The sequence below is a fragment of the Anabrus simplex genome, chromosome 5 (assembly GCF_040414725.1).
Source record: "Anabrus simplex isolate iqAnaSimp1 chromosome 5, ASM4041472v1, whole genome shotgun sequence".
Taxonomy (NCBI): Eukaryota; Metazoa; Arthropoda; class Insecta; order Orthoptera; family Tettigoniidae; genus Anabrus; species Anabrus simplex.
Window position 1 is genome coordinate 379,626,683 of NC_090269.1, and position 23,321 is coordinate 379,650,003.

General features: G+C 40.7%; 1 protein-coding gene across 1 annotated transcript in view; it reads right to left on the minus strand.

Moving 5' to 3' along the window:
• Tsp (Thrombospondin) overlaps window positions 1–23,321 on the minus strand; it is a 182,167-nt gene that overhangs the window by 80,068 nt on the left and 78,778 nt on the right. The window contains exons 2-5 of the mRNA XM_067147719.2: window positions 11,572–11,795; window positions 7,894–8,035; window positions 4,179–4,211; window positions 3,910–3,983 (exon numbers count right to left, since the gene is read on the minus strand). Of these exons, the coding sequence (XP_067003820.1) occupies window positions 3,910–3,983; window positions 4,179–4,211; window positions 7,894–8,035; window positions 11,572–11,795 (473 nt within the window). The remainder of the gene's footprint in view (window positions 1–3,909; window positions 3,984–4,178; window positions 4,212–7,893; window positions 8,036–11,571; window positions 11,796–23,321) is intronic.

The window sequence follows — 23,321 nt, forward strand, 5'->3', positions numbered from 1 at the left end:
GTGGAAGTCACCTTATTAAACGCTAATTTTTTCTATCGTATTCTTTAAAAATTGCCAGGTCTCTAATCTTTATTGGGAATCTAACATTATTAGCAAGGGCTTATTTAATTAAACGTTAACTGTTTGTTTAGTACTTAACGGAGACATTGGCTCTTTTAACATGTTGCAAGCCAAGATAAAACGCGTTTGTATCAGTTAATATCTCAATTTCGATAAAAAATGACATTGGCCCTTTTTGAACCAAGCAACATAATTACTTTTAACTACAAAAAATAGCTTCATAACCATACCATTTATCACTTCAGTTTCTCTATAGAGTTCATCTGGTTTTATCAGTACCACATCTAGAATATTCTTCCCTCTAGTTGAGTTCATTAGTTTCTGATTGAGCTGTCCTTCACAGATTAACTTGTTTACCATCAGTTGGTCATGCCTTTTGTCATTCACATTACCTTCCCAATTTACATTTTGGTAGATTAAGATCACCCGCTACAATTACATTCATTCCTGTGTCATTCCCCATATAGCTGATTATCTATCAAATAATTCTGTGTGAGAGTTGCCCACTCTGATTCTGTACACTCCAAAAATATCAAGTTGCCTATTATCTTTAGAAATAAGCCTTACACCTAGAATTTCATGTTTTTCATCCTTAAATTTTTCATAGCTTTCAATTTTTTCCACCAGTATAAATACTCCCCTTCCTATCAAATCTATCCTTTCTCTAAAATAAATACTCCAGTTCTGGGAAAGAATTTCTGCATCAGTAATATCCCTTTTTAGCCATGATTCAACCCTTACTTACTTGCTAGTGGTTTTACGTCACACTGACACAGATAGGTCTTATGGCGACGATGGGATAGGAAAGGCCTAGGAGTTGGAAGGAAGCGGCCGTGGCCTTAATTAAGGTACAGCCCCAGAATTTGCCTGGTGTGAAAATTGGAAACCACAGAAAAACATCTTCAGGGCTGCCGACATTGGGATTTGAACCCACTATCTCCTGGATGCAAGCTCACAGCAGCGCGCCTCTAACCGCATGACCAACTCACCCGGTTATTCAACTGTTATTACAATATAAATATACATTAAATTATTTAATTCTATTCCTTTCCTTACATACTTCTACAGATGAACACCAACAACTTCACATTTTTCCTTATTTGACATCCAGCATCCTGTACTCTCCTCACCGCTCCCTAGTCTACCCTGTTATCAGAAATGAATCTTGGACTAGTTCTGGTGATTGTTGTATAAAGGGGAAACCTATCAAGATGATCACCCATAAAGTCTTGCTCTGAGAAGAAATAATTTGACTGAGGAAAAGCAAGCAAGAAAGATGAAAAAGGTGCAGTGCCTAAGACAACTAGAGGCCTCATGATCATCATCTTTGTCCTTCCAGTTATTGTTATTCCAAAATATCATTGTTGCAGTTAGTTTACCATTTAAATTTCTCAAGATTATGTCTATTTTTTTTAAAATTGTCCGCTTCCGTAGCGTAACAGCTAGTGTTATTAGCAGCCATCCTCGGGTCCCGGGTTCGATTCCCGGTACTGCCAGAAATTTAAAACTGGCAGGAAGGCTGTGACTGAAATGGTACATGCAGCTCACCTCCATTGGGGGTGTGCCTGAAAAGAGTTGCACCTTGGGATGAGGGCACAAGCTTACTTTTGTAAAAATTAATATAAAAGGATATTTTGTTATAAGGCAGCCTCAACATGAGAGGAAGTATTTCATAAATAATACCTGCATGGGAATGTATATCACCCTAGAAGTCAGCTGCTCAGTCAACCATTAAATATGTGTTATGATACTGATTAGTTGTGTTAGTTGTTTTACATTGCTTTCATTCTGTTTGTTGAGGGTGCTATTGAAGAATCACTAGCCATTCTTTTAACCTTCCTGATAACTCTATTATTAGATTCATATTTCTTAAAATGCAAGGCATTTCCTGGCTGGGAGAGACTTGATGAGAGTTATATTATTTATGTAGAGCCCACCTCCTCTGGCTTGATACCAATATTTCAGGTGTTAGCCACAAATGACTGTAATTAGTTCTTATTTTAATTCAAATTTAATTTAAATTGTGTAAAAATAAGTTTGGAGAGCACTATTGTTTTGCTTGTGTTGTAAATACTTAAATTTATGTATACTTTCTTCATTGAACATTTTATGTTTTATAATAAAATAGTTTTTATATTAAATGTCTAGTTTTGGATAACTGCTCAAAATCTGAACATCATGATCACTGAACCTGCTCTAATGAATACTTTAATATCACATTTCAAATCTGTATACCTTTTAAAAAATAGATGTAAAAGCAGACTTATGTGTAGATGCTCTTCTAGAATGGACATTATAGTTGACATTAAATTGAAGACTGATATTAATCTACCAATTTACATTTATTGTCTCTATAAGGTAATCTGTGTTAAAATTACCACACATTATTGCAGGTTTTTCAATTCTGACCATTTTTTTACATTGACAGTGAGCGGGTCAAGAATGCCTTTACGATGACGAAGAGGCCAGTATCAACAGCTCACTGTGGTTGAATGAGGCCGTATAATAGGACTATGTAAAGGTGGATTTTCCTTCCGCGCTATTGCAGAACGACTTGGAAGGAATGTCTCCACTGTGCATGCATACTGGCAGCAGTGGTCATGAGAAGGTACACTCGCAAGAAGACGGGGCTAAGGATGTCCCCATTGTACCACCGAGAGGCAGGACCGCTGTATTCGGCGTATGGCCGTGGCGCAATGGACTGCACCTGTAGCAGCAATTCGAGCCACAGTTAGCACCACAGTGACACGACGAACTGTTCAAAATCGGTTAATTGAAGGACAGCTCTGAGCCAGACACCCTGTGGCATGCATGTGTCGAGCAAGAGCTCATTGGAGGATGGAGTGGAGGTCCGCTGTGTTTTCCGATGAAAGCCGGTTCTGCCTTGGTGGCAGTGATGGCCATGTGTTGGTTAGAAGGAGGCCAGGTGAGCACCTGCATTCCACCTGTCTGTGGCGTTGGCACACTGGACCTACACCAGGAGTTCTGGTCTGGGAAGCAACTTCCTATGACAGCAGAAACACTCGTGGTTATTCCAAGCACCTTGACTGCAGATGTGTATGTCTGTCTGGTGCTTTGACCTGTTGTGCTGTAATTCATAAACAGCATTCCTGGGATAATGCACGCCCCTAATGCTGCTGTTGTAACCCAACGTGCTCTACAGAGTGTTGACATTTTGCCTTGACCTGCTCGTTCCCCCAATCTGTCCCCAATCAAGCACGTATGGGACAACTCCAGCATCATCCACAACCAGCATTAACCATCCCTGTATTGACCAATCTAGTGCAACAGGCATGGAACTCCATCCCACAAGCTGACATCCAGCATCTATACGACGCAATGCATGCTAGTTTACATGACTGCATTCAACAGTCAGGCGATTACACCGGTTATTAATGGACCAGCATGGCACATTTGCGATGGTTTTTCTCACACGGACATTAACCTGTAGTCTTGTACCTTTCATTAATTAAATATGTTACCTCGACAAATATATTGCCAAAATTTCTGTATTCTACATTCCTTATTTTATGGTGTTTGGATGGGTTTTTTTTTTTTTTTCTGCAGTGTATTTTGACTTAGCTATTATGTTTAGTAGTATCTGATGATCATGTATAATATAACATGAAATGACAATTATGATACTGCATTGATATGAAATGTTGTGACATGATAAATTTATTATATGATATTCAATGTATTTGGTAGTTCAAAGTTTGTGTTTTACTGTCTCCAAACTTTCTTCAAATTATAGAAAATAGCCAAATAACACCTAATAAAAATTTGAAGATTCTTATATGCTAAATCTCTTGCAGTCAGTTAACAAACATAGAAATTTAAAAGAATTACCTGACTTTCAATATCCTCCTTGAGTTTCTCAATGATGGAAGTTAGTGTGGTTACAAGCTTCAGCACCTCACCAGCTGGAAGAAATAAAACATGATTAGTTTCTAGAAGGCTACAAGGCAAATATAGAACTTAAATCTGCAAATAAGAATGGTACCGGTACAATAGAAAAATGCAATACAATTTTACATAAATTACTTGGTTTTTAAATATTCAAGAGACCTACTGTAAATTAAGTGAATTCAGATAAAAAATTGAACATTATGACTTACTTTCTTCACAGCAGTGGGTGATGGGAATGTCACCTGAAATAAGAAAAAAATATGAGCTTAACTTTAATCTATATATAATCTCAAGCCAGTGTTGCTATTTATCAAATGTGTACAAATAGCAGGTTAAATTGAACTTGCAGCTTATGATTGGACATTTATGTTTCCTTATATATTAAATTAATGATATCAGTAAAGAAGTGGAGTCAGAGATAAGGCTTTTTGCAGATGTATAGAGTAATAAATAAGTTACAAGATGGTGAGCAACTGTAAAAAAACCTTGACACCGTTGTGAATTGTGAGATGGACAGCAGGTAATGGTATGATGATAATCAGGGTTTAAAGACAGGTTGTGAATTTCACTAAGAGGAAAAGTCCTCTGTTTTAATTACTGTGTTGATGGGGTGAAAGTTCTTTATGGGGATCACTGTAAGTACCTAGGTGTTAATATAAGGAAGATCTTCATTGGGGTACTGTAATCAAATAAACAGGATTGTGAATAAAGGTCCGGTCTAGAAAGCCAAGAATAACGGCCGAGAGGATTCGTTGTGCTGACCACACGACACCTCGTAATCTGCAGGCCTTCGGGCTGAGCAGCGGTCGCTTGGTAGGCCAAGGCCCTTCAAGGGCTGTAGTGCCATGGGGTTTGGTTTGGTTTGGTTTGGTGAATAAAGGTTATAGATCTCTTTAGTTATGAGGGTATTTAGGGGTTATAGTATGGATACAAAGGAGAGGGCATGTAAGTCTCTGGTAGAACCCCAACTAGAGTAATGTTCCAGTGAATGTGACCCTCACCAGGATTACTTGATTCAAAAACTGGAACAAATCCAAAGAAAAGCAGCTTGATTTGTTCTGGGTACTTTCTTATTTGCAGTATTGTTACAAAAATGTTGCAGTGTTTGGGCTGGGAAGAGAGACCAGCTGCTCAACCAAGTGATACATATTGTTACAATTCTTGTTTGATTTTCCACTTAATTCAATACATCAAAATGTTTATTGTCTCTAGAAGGACATTTTATTACAATACCCACATTAACAGGGACATGTTTTGCTTGTTATATTGAGCATCTTCAGCCTCATTTGAACAAATATCTCAAGGTTAAGTCTTTACATTGAACTTTCATATAAACAATTTAATCATTAAAATTATTTTACACCAATAAAATATTACCACTAGTTAACAATAATTGAAAAGAATTAACAAATTAAAATATGGCTGTGATGGACTAGACATTGATCACAATTTACTGATGTCCAAGTCATAGTAATGTTCTAAACATCTGTAAGATTTGGCTCAAAATCTTGTTAGTTCCCAGATTTTACTAACACTATATAGCGCTAAGTTTAAATGTCCTACTTGAAATTAATGATGTTAGAGGATTAAACTTGCAATGTTTTTCTACTTTGTTGTACTTTCAGTTTAATTGAGAAACTACTACATTATTAAAAGATTGTGCTTTGAAGCTTTGTGGTCTGTTGGAATCATCATTCTAGTAGTCCTCCCTGTTCCTCACCTGGTTTGAGTCAGCCTATTTTAACACTCAGGGGCGTAGCCAGGGGGGGGGGGGTTACTGGGGGTTAGAACCCCCCCAATTGAACTTTCACAAAAAGAAAATAAATAGAAACTGACAGTAAACAATAAACTTATTTTATGTGATCAAGATAAACTCCCTGCAATCTACTGCTTGTTGAGAGTGTTTGCCACCCTACCTGTCACCACTGCAGCCAGTGAGAGATCATTTTCAACATTAAGACGCCTTAAAACCTACCTCAGAAATACCACAAGTGAAAGTCGACTCAACGGGTTGGCTCCCTTGAACATTCACAGAGACATAGTTGTAAAAGCAACAGATGTGTTAAATTTATTTTCTAGGAAGCCTCGAAAATTAGATTTTAGATTGTAAACTGAACATACCGTTTGAGATAAAACTGCTGACCTCGATCATATTGTTCTTGTTCTGTATTTTAAAGTAAGAATTTTGTAGATTATTGCAATCTGAATATCACATACAGTAATTCACTCTTGTATCAGTATCCTTATGACAGTCATGCATGCGCGTACCAGACACGAACAAGCACAAGCACTTTCATTATGTTATATCTTAATTTTGTAACTGTAACCCCCCCCATTGGCCGATCCTGGCTACGCTACTGTTAACACTGATCTGTTTGTTATTGAAGCATGGTTAAAAGGGACACCAATAAATGTTGCTTAGTTGCTGATGTATTGTTTTACTGCAACATTTGTGGATGAATGTGTCTGTAGCAAAAGAATATTATGAGTGTGCTGTTTGTAGTTGTTATGAGAAATTCTTGTGAACCATTTCTAGATTAGAATTAAGTGGACAACCGTGACAAGATATGAACCTTAAGAAACAGTTAGGTGCAATCTGTCATGATTTTCCTTTTATTGATGGATTTGAGAACAACATTGATGGCTGAGATCCGAAGGAAATTTCGATTTAAGGAGAGCTTCCTTTCAACAGTTATTGAGGATCAATCCTCCTTTTGAGAAACCATCTTTATTCTCAGCAATACATTTCCATGGTCTAGTTCCAATACTACGTATCTTCCAATTTTGCACAATTATTTATATTTTTTCTCATACACGGTATTAGCACCATTGGATAGAGCAGTAAAAACTGTCCCAGAATGTGTTAACCTGAGTCTCACAGAATTGAAAGATGTGTGATATTAGAACTAGGCTGTTGATTTGTGTAACTATAGTGTGTCATATGACAGCCTGTTGAGGGTAAATTTCTATAATAAAAGATTGTATAATACATTTAATTTGAGTTTCTTTGAATATTTTTACTTGCATCATCAACAAACTCCAATTTTATCAGAGCTATGGTAACATTAAGACCACTATAAAACCTGTTGTATAGTTCTTACAAGCAAGCAGGCTTCAGAACCGGCACACTTTTGAAGTACTCCACGTGGATTGTCATTGACAAAGCAAGCATGCTGTTGGTCACAAAAGAGGTGACTGTAGACAGACACAAATCTGGTTACTGTCGGGGGGGGGTGTACTGCTTAACTTTCGAGTTGCCGGTCGTTAACGAGGAAATTGAGAGAACTATACTGTATGGATCTGAAACATGGACAATGGCTGCAAGAAATGAAAATAAACTGAATGTTTGGGAGAGAAAAATTTTATGTTATATTTGTGAAGCAGTCTGTGACAAAGGTGCCTAAAGAATAAGAACAAAACCAATTTGGAAGCTCTGCATCGTAGTCCTAATAAATAGCTATAGACATCAAGGCATGAAGACTATGATGGCTATGGCATGTGAAAGGATGAATGAACATTGTATTCCAAAGAAAGTACTCCACTCAGAACCAGATGGCAGCTGTTCTGTGGACGGACAGACAGATGGATGTATCTGATAGCCAACAAGGCTCAGATTTCTCAAGGTGTTATGCCGAGGAATTAAGTAAGTTGGTAACATTTTGCCTTTGAGTTATTAACACTAGCAGAAGGAAGGAGAAAATGTAATCTAACAACAATTTTTGATTTTGCTTAATCCATTACATACAGCAATATGCAAGTCACTCTCATGCACCTCTTTCTCATTCTTTCTTTAACTCTCTCCTATTCAGTGGTATTAGTTACACCTATGAACATACACTGAGAGGGTTAAAAAAGTAAAAAAGTGAAGGCATGCTTTCAAGATTTAGTTAATATTAATACTAGACCGAGTGATGAATGACTTACTCCTCCTGATGGTGTTGATCTCATTGGGATTTGGATCAGCTTGAATTGCTTGCATCTGGTTGTTTGGGCAGTTGTTCCGATTAAGGATGCTTCTAAGCCCCATATTAGCATCTACTTCCAACACGTACCTTCGTTCTCGAAACTGCAACAAGTACGTAATAGTATAAAAATGCTTAAATTACTGATAATAATGACAATAAAATAGAGATAAATGAAAAACAAAAGCAGTCTTATTGTTTTATATTGTGATAATAACCGGGCGACCTCCAGCTTTACAAGGAAACTGAATGACAGGGAATGAATTTTTTAAATATTTTTGCTAGTGGTTTTAACATTGCACTAATGCATGGAAGATTTTAAGCAATGAAAAGGCTTTTTCATTTTATTTTTACAATTTACTTTACGTTGTACTGACACAGATAGGTTTTCTGGCAATGATGAGATAGGAAAGGCCTAGGAGTGGGAAGGAATCGGCCATGGCCTTAATCAAGGTACAGCCCCAGCATGTGCCTGGTGTGAAAATAGGAAAACATGGAAAACCATCTTCAGAGCTGCCGACAGTGGGGTTTGAACCCACTATCTCCCAGATGCAAGCTCACAGCTGTGCGCTTCTAACTGCACAGCCACCTTGTCCGGTAATGAAAAGATGGAATTTGTCTAGGATTGGGAAGGAAGTGACTATGGCCTTAACCAAGGTACAGCCCCAACATTTTCTTGGTGTGAAAATGGGAAACAATGGAGAACCTTCTTCAGGGCCACTGACAGTGAGGTTCTAACCCTCCCTCTCCCAAATGAAAGCTCACAGGTAAGCTCACAGGTATGTGATCGGAACTGTGCAACCTTCTCAGTCTTATTTACTTTTAAAATACCACATACATCATCTGGGATTGTAACCACAAATATCACATACCAAATAAAATGACTTTGATAGAAAAAGTGAAAAATAATGGTTCAAACTGAACTGATAATCAAATTTATTAACTCCGCTAGCTTCATTCCACGAAGGACAGGTGGAAATAAAGCCAAAGAATTGAGCTTAATTCACAGGTGTTTTTCATCCTTGTATGAAGTGCATTACAAATATATGTGAGAATAATAAAATATTCAACCTCTTCAGGCTTTTTCAGTCCTGCAATTACTAGTGTTTCATCGCAGTGTGGCAGCGGGCTCTTTAGTTTGACTGCCATACCTGTCCAGGATGCTGGCAGCTAGTGCATCATTGAGACACCACTGGAAGCCTCCTTTGTAGGACAATGCAGTGATAGTTCACTAGGGAAGACATGTACCTCCACTAATATAAACGCTTGCCTTTGGCTATTATATCAAGAAATTAAGTTCCCAGAAGGGACCATAATTTAATTTCAATGATTGCAAATATGAAAATATCCCAACCTTTTCAATTGTGATGTCTCAAGTTTCGTTTGGTCTCCTATAGAGCTTGCATTGTATCCAAGCATAGGTCTGCAACATTTGGGTCAAGTTTCGTTTGGTCTCCTATAGAGCTTGCATTGTATCCAAGCATAGGTCTGCAACATTTGGTAAAAGTAAGAGAACAGCAAAATTGGATATTGGCGTGAGCGGGAAGTGAATGCTCTATCTGCGGCATGATTTTATGAAGTACCGGTACCGTACTTCATAATTTTTGTGTTGTGTTGCTTTTAGTCACGGGATACCAGATACCTAACTTGGGAGTTTGGAGGTCCCCTTTGCTTGCAAACAGTGGTGTTGTCAGAGGATACTAGAGGCCAGTGGACTGCTTCGCGGCTCTAACCTCCGGGCTTAGCACCCAGACCTTCTTTGTTTGTGCAATGACATTGGTAAAACTACTGAGTATTATGTGACGTCGTCTGAGTCGCGCCATATTGAATGTCTATTCTATTTTCTTTTTTCAACTTGCTTTATATTGCTAACTTTCGTTCACCGAGTAGGCTACGAAAGTTTTACCAAGTTTGGGTATAAAAGACAAAGGCAGGCGTTCATACAAGTGGAGGTACAAATCTCTCCTAGTGCACCTTCACTGCACTGTCCTACATAGGAGACTTCCATTGATGTCACAGCGTGTGGTGTGCGCTCGTTTTGGGGGTTTGTCTTGAGGAGTTGCGGTGATCTCTGAGTCAGAACAAACAAAATCAACAATGAAATGTATCTTAAACAATTTAATAAAACAAAATACCGGTAATCAGTTCCCAATCACAGGCCAAAGAGCTACCGGTACGTATTTGGCTGGTAGCGTGCCCGCGCCTACTCCCTTTCAGCGTGGATGAGATTGAAAAATTTCCTTGAAGATGAAAAAGCAGAAGAAGAAGGAGAACTGTCCTAACGACGCGTCAGCTGCCAGCGTACTGGAAGGTGTGACAATTTGACGAGCACGTTGCCACACTGGCGCAAAACGCTGATAATTTCACGATTGGAAATTGGCCTAAAGAGATTGAATTCTTATAATTTAATATTCACTATCGATTAAATTAAATTATAATTTTCTTCTGGGCAGGGATGCAATGGTGCCGGTATGCACCGGAACGGAATTCGAAACATATCCGGAAAGAGGGAACGCAGTCTGAAACCCATTTCCCTTTTACTTGGCTGAAGTTTTTTTGTTTTCTTCTTCCTCTTTCTTACATTCAAAGAGTGCGTTTGAATTTGTTCATTGACCTGATGGTTTTTGCCTTCTTATCCTCCTAAAATCTCTTCATAAGTTGCGTCTTGCGTTCTATGGACTACTTCCTACCTTTTTTTAAAACTTTTTCTTTTTTTTAGGTTCCTCCACGAATTTGTGTTTGGCTACTATTGCACTAAAGGCTCCACGATCTTCTATGATGTCATCCATGATGTTCATTTCTTAGAGGTCGGCCTTAGTTTCTTCTATAACCAGTTTATTTTGACCTTCTTTGAGTTGATTACTTTAAATAATATTTTGGTGAGTCTGTCGCTGTTCATTCTATGGATAAGGTCGTAGTATTTCAGGCGTCTCTTGCGTACGACATCAGTGAACCTGTCAGTTAATGAATAGAGGACCGCTGTTCTCCTCTTAATCCACATTCCATTTTCTCTCGTGGGACCATACATTTACCGGAGAATTTTCCTTTTCAGCTTTTCAATTTCTATAATTTTAGAGTGACCTCCAAGGGATATGGTTTCTGAGCTGTATAAAGTTTCTTTGTTTTATAATATGTTAATGTTTTAAACCTTTCGCATTATTTCAAAGGCCCATAGTGGAGAACTTTCACATCCAATCAGTACTGTCAACTGTATTTTTACCTACACTGCTTCATACATCTTGGAAATGTGTGATACTAATTATTACTTCAAACATTCAAGTGTGACAGAACCTCTTATTTAGGCTATAAATTAACGGAAAAGCACAATATATTCTAATGTTTTGCTATAGCTGTGGTATGCAGTTAGCTTACTCTTCCGATTTTGCATTTTCTTCAAATAAACAGAGGTATATTGAGACATATAAATACTTAAAACTAATTTAATACAGTTAACTCCCTGTTTTAATTGGTCCAAAGCCCTTCTAAGCAACCCGTTACACGGTTGTTCATTTTAATTTTGTCATTTCAGGAGTGAGTCTGAAACCTTTTTATGTTTCCACTAGAACCCTGCTTCTGGGAAAGTAATTTTTGAGGATAATGATTTTAAAAAAGCATGTGATTAAGGAGTTAAATAACTCACCACCTGCAGCTGAGGGTTGTTCATCTTGAGGAACATCTCCCGCATGGTGCGAGGGGTAGTTACCACCCCTTGGGAAAAACAGTCAACGAAGAGGTTGACATGAGCACCAGGTTGGGTCTGGTTGACATGTAGCACCAGGGAACGAAGTAGAGAGCCATCCGTAAGTGAGTCGACTGTGAAGTGCTGCGCTCGCGTCTGTCCATCTTCGAGCGTCTCGATGATCACTGCAATGCAACACAAGACATGTTAGAATCAGAGCAAACTCGCCATTACCTATTCTGAATATTTGAATAAAAATGCATAATTATTTCCTTTTGTCTTACCCCGTACTTGCAGGGCCATGGCTGAGACGAATGCCCGCAAGTAGGCTAATGTTTGTGCTGAACACAGTATGAACAAGACTAATGGATTATGAGAACGAATTTTAGCTTCTAAATCTGAGTAATGTCCTGCCATATATGACGCAATGTTGCAATACTGTCCCCTCATGTCTTATATGGCAATGCTTGGGGATGACAGGGTGTTCAAACCATGTTTCTCCAATTTACCTGCTGTGTGACCAGACAGTCGGGCAAATTTTATGAGCTTTTCTACAGGGGTTCCAGTCTCACAGACGTACCTGAATATAAGAGTAAGCTGATCAGAATTTGTAGTACGCCAAAATATAGCCTATAGTACTGAAACTCGCGCATCTCAAATGTGCATATGCATCAGTATACAGAGCATAGCTTCAGCCGCACCTGTTCACACCAGTGAAAAGTATGTTGTGCTATGCAGTTGTTTGAAATGCGTCTCAATCAAAGGAGTAGTGTTATGAAAATGTTGCAAACTTTGGGCTGGGAAGACTTGGGAATAAGGAGACGAGATGCTCGACTGTGTGATACTGTATGTTTCGAGCTGTCAGTGGAGAGCTCGCGTGGAATGACATAAGTAGAAGAATACGCTTGAATGGAGCTTCTAAACGTAGGAAAGATAATGGTATGAAGATAAAGTTGGAATTCAAGAGGACAAACTGGGGCAAATATTTACTTAGAGGACGACGAGGAGTAAAGATTTGGAATAATTTATGAAGGGAAATGTTCGATAAATTTCAAACCATTTAAGAAAAGGCTAGGTACACAATTGATAGGGAATCTGCTACCTGGGCAAGTCCTAAATGCAGATCATTGATTGATTGATTGATTGATTAATTAATTGACTGATTGATTGAAAATCCAGAACCTGTTGCCAGTCATTCAACCGGGTCGGGAATGGAATGAATGACGCCCCCATCTAGCAGAGAGGATAGGAATTGTACTGGCTGCCGAAGCCTGAATTGATTGATTGATTAATTGATTGATTGATTGATTGATTGATTGATTGATTGATTGATTGATTGATTGATTGATTGATTGATTGAAGGGTCCAGATTTCTTGAGGAATATGTGGTTCTCTGAAGAAAGATGTTGTCGTCCAGAAACCGCTACATTGTGATGCTTGCTGTTCAAAGGGGGCCTGTCATCTAGATCATCGGCCCCTGTTACATTGTGCACGAGTGACGATATGGTGTACTGTCTCAGTCTCATCTTTGGCTTTGGCAATATGAAAGTGCCTGAGGTATGAGTGAAGGTAGTAACGCCATTCCTTATGAATGGGTATGAACATCTCGTTTATAGGGTTGGTGCGTGCATTTCAGTAGGCTTGGCAGATTGGTATGTAATAGCAACTGCTGGATCGGTGAGGAAAGCTACGGAAAACTACCTCACTCCTTATTTCATTAGTATGTCTCTGCAGAGATGCCTAGACCATGTATGGCAGCTGAGGACGGAGCTGTTGAGGATAATAATACAATAATAATGTTATTTGCTTTACGTCCCACTAACTACTTTTACGGTTTTTCGGAGACGCCTAGGTACCGGAAGTTAGTCCCGCAGTAGTTCTTTTACGTGCCAGTAAATCTACCGACACAAGGCTGACGTATGTGAGCACCTTCAAATAGCATCCGACTGAGCCAGGATCGAACCTGCCACCTTGGGGTCAGAAGACCAGCACCTCAACCGTCTGCGCCACTCAACCCAGCTGCTGAGGATCAAACCAATCCTCGGGCTGAGTTTCAACAACATACATACATACATACATACATACATACATACATACATACATACATACATACATACATACATACATACATATTTCATTAGGGAGGAACTCTTACCGTCACCCACGAACGCTACAGGGACAGGGTGAGCACTGATCACACAATTTCTTCAGGATTTGAGAAGGATCCATCGTGCGAAAGGCCTTTACATGAATATAAAGCAGTATCAACAAGACGGAGCAAACAGCCATACAAATGGAGAATCTCTGGGATGAATCATTTCACGTGGTTCTGACTTCCCACATCCGTCCCATTCTTCCGATCTTCACAACCTGATGCCTACTTGTGGGTGTGCGTGTTCAACTGTGAATATCCGCGAAGAAATTTGACTGCATTGCGCGAGCAAAATCGTCTCATTTTCCAGGAGTCTGCAGCAACCTCTGTTCCAGGATATGTCTGAAAATCTGCGTGAATAATACGAGCACAATCTACGGCGAGACAGTGCACATTTCGAACACTTAGGTTACATTACGTATACTGTATTAAATGAAGATGCTAATAGTGTATAGGCCTATGTTAGTTTCTCTCAGGAAAAGCAAACTAACAGATGACAACAAAGTACTATAGTTCGTTTCATTTCAGTACTGTATATTTTGGTGTATACTGTATTAGGAGTTGAATCGATCGTAATCGAGTAGTGCTTTGATATCTTAATTTCCTGCAATACACTTTATCGCATTAGATCAATACTGAAAATTGTTTTTGGCAAATAACCACGAATGTAACTAGAGAGGGATGAGGGCATAGGACTGGGTGGGGCGCCGCGTTTAACTGGACAAGTTCATTTTTTAATTATGAATATTTATGTATGATAAGAGATTAAAAATATTCTAGTATACTACAAACTATAAAAGGAGCTAAATCCAGAATGTGTGAAGTGATGCAAGAGCATGAGTTTGGTGTGAGGAAAGAATGGAAGGATGGATAGGGCAGTAAACTATGCGTGAATATATTTCAGAGTGACTAATGCTATAGCGCACAGTAGCGTAGCCAGAATCAACTGATGAGAGGGGGTTATAGTAAAAAAATGATGAGAGATCATAATGAAGGTGCTTGTACGTGTGTGTGGTGCGCGCATGCATGAGTGTCATTATAAGGAAACGGAAACAAGTACTGTAAATTATGGTGTTATTCAGATTGCAGTACACTACAAACTCTTATATTAAAATACAGAACAAGACCAATATGATCAAACAGTTTACAGTGAATGGTATGTTCAGATTACAATCTAAAATCCAACTTTCGAGGTTTCTTAGAAAATAGATCCAAGAGCTCGGTTGGTTTTACAATTATGTCTCTGTGAATGTTCAAAAGAGCCAACCCAGTAACATTCCCGCCTCCCTTGGCTACGATCCTAATAGCGCAGCAAGTCCATCGTAGTCCCGGAAAACATGCGAACTGAGGCAAAGGTTTCAAGCCATTGAAAACATGAATAGTTAATTTAGTTCCCTCAATGGAGCGCTGTTTGAAACAATGAATGCAGAAAAACTGAAGAATCAGGCACATGAGTTAGCTACCACGTATAATGAAGACTTGAACTGGAACGAGCTGGCTATAGAAGTTCAGAGTTTTAAGTATTATGTCTTGGGATTTAAGCCCTAATATAGAAACGGCTCCACCATCAGGTCTTCTGACGTTAATATGCAAGAACGGACTTGAAGATGCATACCCCAACAAACGACAGCGTTCAGAATTTTCCTCACAATGCCAGTCTCAGTCACCTCAAATGAAGTGTTAGCACACTAAAGATGATTAAAAAAAACCTCAAAAACTTAACAGGGCAACAACGACAAACCAATCTGAGCATCAAATCCATAAAGCACAAGCTAGCTTCAAAGCTGTCTTTTGAGGACGATTTTAAAAAGTCTGCAGCCAAAAGAAGCCCGTAAAGGTAAGTTTTAGTTCAAGCTTTCTTTTATTAAAATTTGTTTTCTTAGATTTTGTCAATATATTAAGAGATTGTGTAAATTGTCTAAGTCAAGATAATAACTTGGGTGAGATATGTTATTCCTAATAAATAGTACTAATGAAAAAATGAATGAAAACCTACAACCTGTTTTCCAGTCATTGACCGGGTCAGGCATGGAATGAATGAAGCAGATATAGGCTATTAGTACGATGGGGTCGCCACTCCCAAAGTGATTTATTAATGACTGATAGATGCTATGAAATGAGAATGGAGAGTGTTGCTGGAATGAAAGATGACAGGGAAAACCGGAGTACCCGGAGAAAAACCTGTCCCGCCTCCGCTTTGTCCAGCACAAATCTCACATGGATTGACCGGGATTTGAACCACGGTATCCAGCGGTGAGAGGCCGACGCGCTGCCGTCTGAGCCACGGAGGCTAAAATAGTACTAATATCATTATTAAATATCCTATTCTAAAGCAACAGTCTGTTGATTCATTTCACACATATCCACATTCCAATATCATTTGATGAACCTTTTCATTCGCAGCGATTATAATAAGTGTGAAAGAATATACCAAACATGCTATTCTCAGATTATTTGTCAACGAATATCTAGAATAATTAATTTGGTAATTTATCTTGTACTATTAAATGACTGGAAATTTCAAATCAATCATTTATCATCTAACGTGAAGAAAACATTGGAAGAGGGGAATTACTGTTTAGTGGCGATATCAGGTTTTGTCGCGGAGGGTTTTGTTTCGATAGGTCGGGGGGTAGGGGTGGGGGTTGCCCTGGATGGAAACTAGCCTACCGTATATTAGTTACGTCCCTTCAAATAACTCGTTTCCTTCGACTGGATGACTTGCTGAACTTGAAGCTGAACATATGGTACATTTGAGTCTGGAGCAGCAAGAAAGATCCTTCAATTAGAGTGGGCGATGTCTGCTCTGTACAGGAAACAGTGTAGTATTGTGTGTGTTGTGCGAGCTGCAGAAATGTTAGGGACAGCACAAACACCTAGTTCCCTAGCCAAGGAAATTAACCGTACTACCTGGTCGGGAATGGAGCACAGGACCCCGACCTTCAAGGCCCTGACCAGTCAGCCATGGATCCGGAAGTAATAATAATAATAATAATAATAATAATAATAATACATTGCTGAGAAAAAAATCCTCAAAGACAAGATCATTTTGTTCACAAGCGATGGGACAGTTCATCACTGGAGGAGTGTATGAAGACAAATTCAGACCAAAAGAAGCACACATGGCACAGTAAAGGGTCCCAAATAGTCTCATCAGTACACAGTGTACCCCCTTCTGACGGCAACGCAGGCGTGTATTCGCGCATGCAAACGATCATAAAGGTGCCGAATGGCGTCCTGCGATAGATTGTCCAACGTATCTTGCACCTTTTGATGCAATTCGGCAATGGCTCTTGCAGGCTCTGGAGACGTGTAAGTTCCCACTTCAGCATGTCCCATACGTGTTCAACTGGCGAGAGATCCGGTGATCTTGCTGGCCAGGGTAGTTGTTCTACACCACGTAGAGCAATGTTGTGTCGCAGTAGCTGTATACGGACGTGCATTGTCCCGCTGAAAAAGCACATCACCTTCCTGTCGAAGAAATAGCAGTAGCACGGAGACAAAAACCTGTGCAATGTAGCGGGCACTGGTTACGGTATCCTGCAGAAACATTAACTGTGACCGCGAGTTGTAACTGATGGCCCCCACACTATGAAGCCTGGGGTGGGACCTGGGCGTCGTGGGCGAATGCATTCTGGAATAGGTCGTTCATCAGGTTTACGCCTTACACGTGTGCGTCTATCACTTGCATACAGACAGAACCTACTCTGGTCACTGAAGACAACAGAGCGCCATTCCCCTCTCCAGTCGATTTATTTTATTCCACCACTATGAGAATAAGAAGATTGAAGTTGTTATCCATTGTTCCAATAAAACTTGATTTTGTACACTCAAATTGTTTCTAAAAAGATAGTTCAGAATGTGAACAATCGTTATGCAAAATTCGTAAATTCCATCTCGTAGAAAACTGTGTATTTATATGGACCTACCATAAAAAACAGGGAGATTTCTGCCTTAAATCCCACGGATTATACTTGTTTTGAATAATAATTCCACCGAGCGAGTTGGCCGTGTGGGTCGTGTGGTTAGGGTCGCGCAGCAATGAGCTTGCATTGGAGATATTGGGTTTGAACCCCACTGTCGACAGCCCTGAAGATGGTTTTCCGTGGTTTCTCATTTTCACTCCAGGCAAATGCCGGGGCTGTACCTTAATTAAGTTCCCGGCTGCTTCATTCCCACTCCTAGCCCTTTCGTATGCCATCGCCGCCATAAGATCTATCTGTGTCGGCGCGACGTAAAGCAAATTGTAAAGTAATGATAAAGTCCGCCTCTGTGGCGTAGTAATTAGTGTGATTAGCTCCCACCCTCGGAGGCCCGGGTTCGATTTTCGTCTATGCCACGACATTTGAAAAGACATACAAGGGCTGGAACGGGCTCCACTCAGCGTCGGGAGGTCAACTGAGTAGAAGAGGGAGGGGTGTTCGATTCTCATTTCAGCCTCCTCGAAGTGGTTTTTCGTGGTTTTCCACTTCTCTTTCAGGCAAATGCCGGCCACGGCCGCTTCCTTCCCTCTTCCTTGCCTATCCCTTCCGATCTTCCCATCCTCTCACAAGGATCCTGTTTAGCACAGCAGGCGAGGCCGCCCGGGCGAGCTACTGTTCCTCCTTTCAGTTGTATCCCCCGGCACAAAGTCTCACGCTCCAGGACACTACCCTTGAGGCGGTAGCGGTGGGATCCCTCGCTGAGTATGATGGAGAAACCAACCCTGTACGGTAAACGGATTAAGAAATAAATAAATAAATAAATAAATAAATAAATAAATAAATAAATAAATAAATAAATCGTATCGTAATCTGTTTTCCCTCCAAGGTCAGTTTTTCTCTCGGACTCAGTGAGGGATCCTACCTCTACCGCCTCAAGGGCAGTGTCCTGGAGCTTCAGACTCTGGGTCGGGGATACAACTGGGGAGGATGACCAGTACCTCGCCCAGGCGGCCTCACCTGCTATGCTGAACAGGGGCCTTGTGGGAGGATGGGAAGATTGGAAGGGATAGACAAGGAAGTGGGAAGGAAGCGGCCGTGGCCTTAAGTTAGGTACCATCCCGGCATTTGCCTGGAGGAGAAGTGGGAAACCACGGTTTTCCAGGATGGATGAGGTGGGAATCGAACCCACCTCTACTCACTTGACCTCCCGAGGCTGAGTGGACCCCGTTCCAGCCCTCGTACCACTTTTCAAATTTGGTGGCAGAGCCGGGAATCGAACCCGAGCCTCCGGAGGTGGCAGCTAATCACACTAACCACTACACCACAGAGGCGGACTAAATAAATAAATAAATAAATAAATAAATAAATAAATAAATAAATAAATAAATAAATAAATAAATAAATAAATAAAATAATGGGCCCTTAATAATAGTCTAATAATAATAATAATAATAATAATAATAATAATAATAATAATAATAATAATAATAATAATAATAATAATAATATGTGTGTATCAGTGTATTATATTTGTGTCTCCACTTCCTAGGTGGTAGTGATTATTGTTTTAAGAGGAAGTACAACTAAGCAACCATTCTCTACTAAGACTAATTAGAGAGGAAGAATGGAAGGGGTCCGACACTTCGAAAAATGATTGTGTCAGCCAAAGAAAGACAAGGGCCACGAAGGGCTTGAAAATGAAAGACTCCCTAGCCTTCCATATGTAATACCGTCGGGGTCGGAAAAGAACAAAAGTGAACAAGGGTGGTAGGATAGGATAGATGAGAGTGAGAAGCCTGACACAAGCAAGTGGAAGAAATGCCAGGACTCAGCTAAGGGATCCGTGGTCGCCAACCTACGCTCCCAAGTAAAGAGACCATGGGGCCCTTTTGGTTGCCTCTTACAACAGGCAGGGGATACCGTGGCGTTATTCTAGCGTCCCTACACACAGGGGAACCCCACTTCCCAAAATAAAATGGTGTGTACGCCCCTGATTTGGAAACGGTAAACCTACTCTACATGGAAGTAGCTACCTTGCTGGGCTGTGGAAAGAATCATACTTTGGAAAGCTGCCGTGACTGTTGAAGGGTTCAACTTTCGCCTTTGATCTTGTGAGTGCGCACGGCCATAGGAGGTCAGAATGATTCAGTGGGCAGAAGGAACGTGGTCTCTTCCTCGAAACGTCTACTTACTCTTCATAAACAACACATGCGCGCGTTGTTTACTGGATAACGAGCATTCCGGGGACAATAATCATCATAATGCTGTCACATATGGTGAATTAACCAACAGGATACTACGCTCGACGCCCTTAGACAAACAAAAAATATGATTCACTCGAGAAGGTTCTTAGTAAATTGCTTAGTTCCAGTGTTTACAACAGGTCTAAGCAGTTCAGACGTAAGATCGTTTGCGATCTGAGTTCTAGTTATGGGGTTCGCTCCTGGCTCAGTTCCGTGATATTTGAAGATGTTGAAATACAGTATGACAGCCTCGAGTCGGTAGCTATAACGAGGCATAAAAGCAATCCTGCGGGAAAAAATTTCAGAGAGAGAGAGAAAAAAGAAGGGGTCCGACACTTCGAAAAATGAAGGTATCGGCCAATGAAACACAAGGGCCAGGAAGGGCGTAAAAATGAAAGACTCCCTAGACAGTTGGGGTCGGAAAAGAACAAGATTTGACAAAGGGAGGTCAGATAGGATAGATGAAAGTGAGGAGACTGGCACAAGTAACTAGAAGCAATGCCAGGATTCAACTAAGGGCCCCGTCGTCGCCAACCCACGCTCCCAAGTTAAGAACCTCCGGGGCCCCTTATAGGCGCCTCTTGTCCGGCCCCGTGATGTAGGGGGCAACGCGTCCGCCTGTCACCCGGCGGCCCCGGGTTCGATTCCCGAGCGGGTCAGGGTTTTTAAATCGTAAATGATTAATATCCTTGGCCTGGGGACTGGGTGTTTGTGTCGTCCTTAACGTTCCTTTCCTCATATTCAACACTTTACACACAGGTTCATAATATATGGTGCAAGTAGGGACGAAATATATTTCTAGGTCGACGCCCCGAACAAATAGCATTAAAAAAATAGTCGCCTCTTACGACAGGCAGGGGATACCGTAGGTATTATTCTACCGCCCCCACTCATAGGGGGACGTAAAACTAATAACTTTATTAGAGTTACAGTATTCCAAATTTCAAAACTGGATAGTGAACATTTCAGTTTGGTTTTCGTGAAGAGGAGGTAGGTCACAGACCGGAACCTTGGCTGAATGGTCATTTCAGTGGCCTTTGGTGCATAGGGACCAAGGTTCGACTCCCAGCCGGATCGGAGATTTTACTTCCACGGGCTTTGGGCTGTTTTTTTTTGAACGAATGCACGTCTTCACACACACGCAACCAATAAACACTGCGGAAACACGCAATAGTGATTACATCCCTCTACTGAGGGCTGGCGTCGGGAAGAGCACCCGGTTTAAAACAGGGCTTAATTAACACCAGATAAGTAGGAAAAAGATCAGGAAAGAATAAATCAATGAACTTTCCAGTTTCATTTTTTCGAACGCCAAATCATTGTTTTGATATTCTATCACTATTATTTTTTGCTAGTAGTTTAACGTCGTACTAACACGTCAAAGGTTTTCGGTGACAGAATAAAAGGCTAGGATTGGGATGGTAGCAGCCATGGCCTTAATTAAGGTACAGCCAAAGCATTTGTCTGGTGTGAAAATGGAAAACCATAGACAACTATCTTCAGGGCTGCCGACGGTGGGATTCGAACCCACCATCTTCCGAATGCAAGCTCACAGCTACGCGACCCTAACCGCTCAGCCAACTCATCCCCCGCCCCATGGCGCAACAGCCCCGAAAGGCCATGGCCTACCAAGCGACCGCTGCTCAGCCCGAAGGCCTGCAGATTACGAGGTGTCATGTGTGTGGTCAGCACGACGGATCCTCCCGTTATTCTTGGCTTTCTAGAGCGGGGCCACTATCTCACCGTCAGACAGCTCCTCAATTGTAATCACGTAGGCTGAGAGGACCTCGAACCAGCCCTCAGGTGCGGTTAAAATCCCTGACCTGGCCGGGAATCGAACTCGGGACCTCTGGGTAAGAGGCAGGCTCGCTACCCCTACACCACGGGGCCGGCAGCCATCTCACTCGGTCGTCACTATTTGTGACAAAAATCTGGGTTAGGCTGTATCAGACCCAGCCGCAAGCGATTTAGGCGTCAATACGTTTATGCGATTTGGCGATATAAAATGCTACGATTTGTTTTGAGCTTTGTTAATTCATTTATAACTGTTATGTTCTTCAGTCTACCGAAACTAACTTTGAGTAAATAAATTTATAAACTACCTGAAAGAGCAAAATATGGTAAGAGTACTACATCCGAAAAAGAAACAACTTAATTAAGATAGAAGGGCATGTTTCGTATCATCAAATTCTATCAAATCACATTCAAATATTTATGTTTATTTCTATTTAAATACTTAGGAACTTGAAATCTGGAACTTATCTTAATGATGTCCATCTTTGTCTCTACTCCAGCATTTTCTGCGAGGTTTTTTTAATAATAATGTTATTTGGTTTACGTCCCACTAACTACTCTTTCACGGTTTTCGGAGACGCCGAGGTGCCGGAATTTTGTCCCGCAGGAGTTCTTTTACGTGCCAGTAAATCTACCGACACGAGGCTGACGTATTTGAGCAACTTCAAATACCACCGGACTGAGCCAGGATCGAACCTGCCAAGTTGGGGTCAGAAGGCCAGCGCCTCAACCGTCTGAGCCACTCAGCCCGGCTTGCTGCGAGGTTAAAAGCTTATGAGAAATATGACTCATATAGGTCTACTTGCAAAGTTTCTACAGTAATGTTCGCTAAACTATACATTCGAAACAAATAACTCCGAAAGAGATCGCACACTCGACCACCGAGTGAAGCGATTCATCATGAGTAGCTGCCTCTGTGGATCCGTGGTAGAGTGTCGGCCTCCGAATCCTAAGATAGCGGGTTCAAACCCGGCAGAGGTAGTCGGATTTTTGAAGGGCGGAAAAAAGTCCATTTGACACTCCATGTCGTACGATGTCGGCATGTAAAAGATCTCTGGTGATTGGTATTTACCCGACAAAATTAATTAAATCTCAGCCATAGACGCCCAAGAGAGATCCGGTTTACTCTGTCTGCCATCTAGCGGACCTAGAGTAAAACGGAACGTCGAAATTGACGAGCAGACAGTCAAATCGAAATGTCTGCACACGGTAGCTGAGGACATACGATTATTATTATTATTCTTATTCTTATCATGAGTATTAGAAACCCTTTCGTTCTGATGGAATCATAATTTAAATCTCCAAACAGAATGATAGGCATAATATTATTAGAGTCAAGTTCGTCGTCGTAGTCAGTCAAAATTACTGTCCACGGCAAAAAAACCTGTGTCGAAAACATTCTGATATTCTTGAATGAGGCTCCCGGATAAATTGCCGACGAGCGAACCTGTGCTTATCATTCTATATTAAAATGAATCTAGATATTTTATTATTATTATTTTTTACTCCCAATGAGCATTTTTTCAAGAGCTCCCTTACAATCTAGAGCTAAGTGACATAATGGTCGTTGCGCCTGCGAAACCCGCTATGTGACGATCT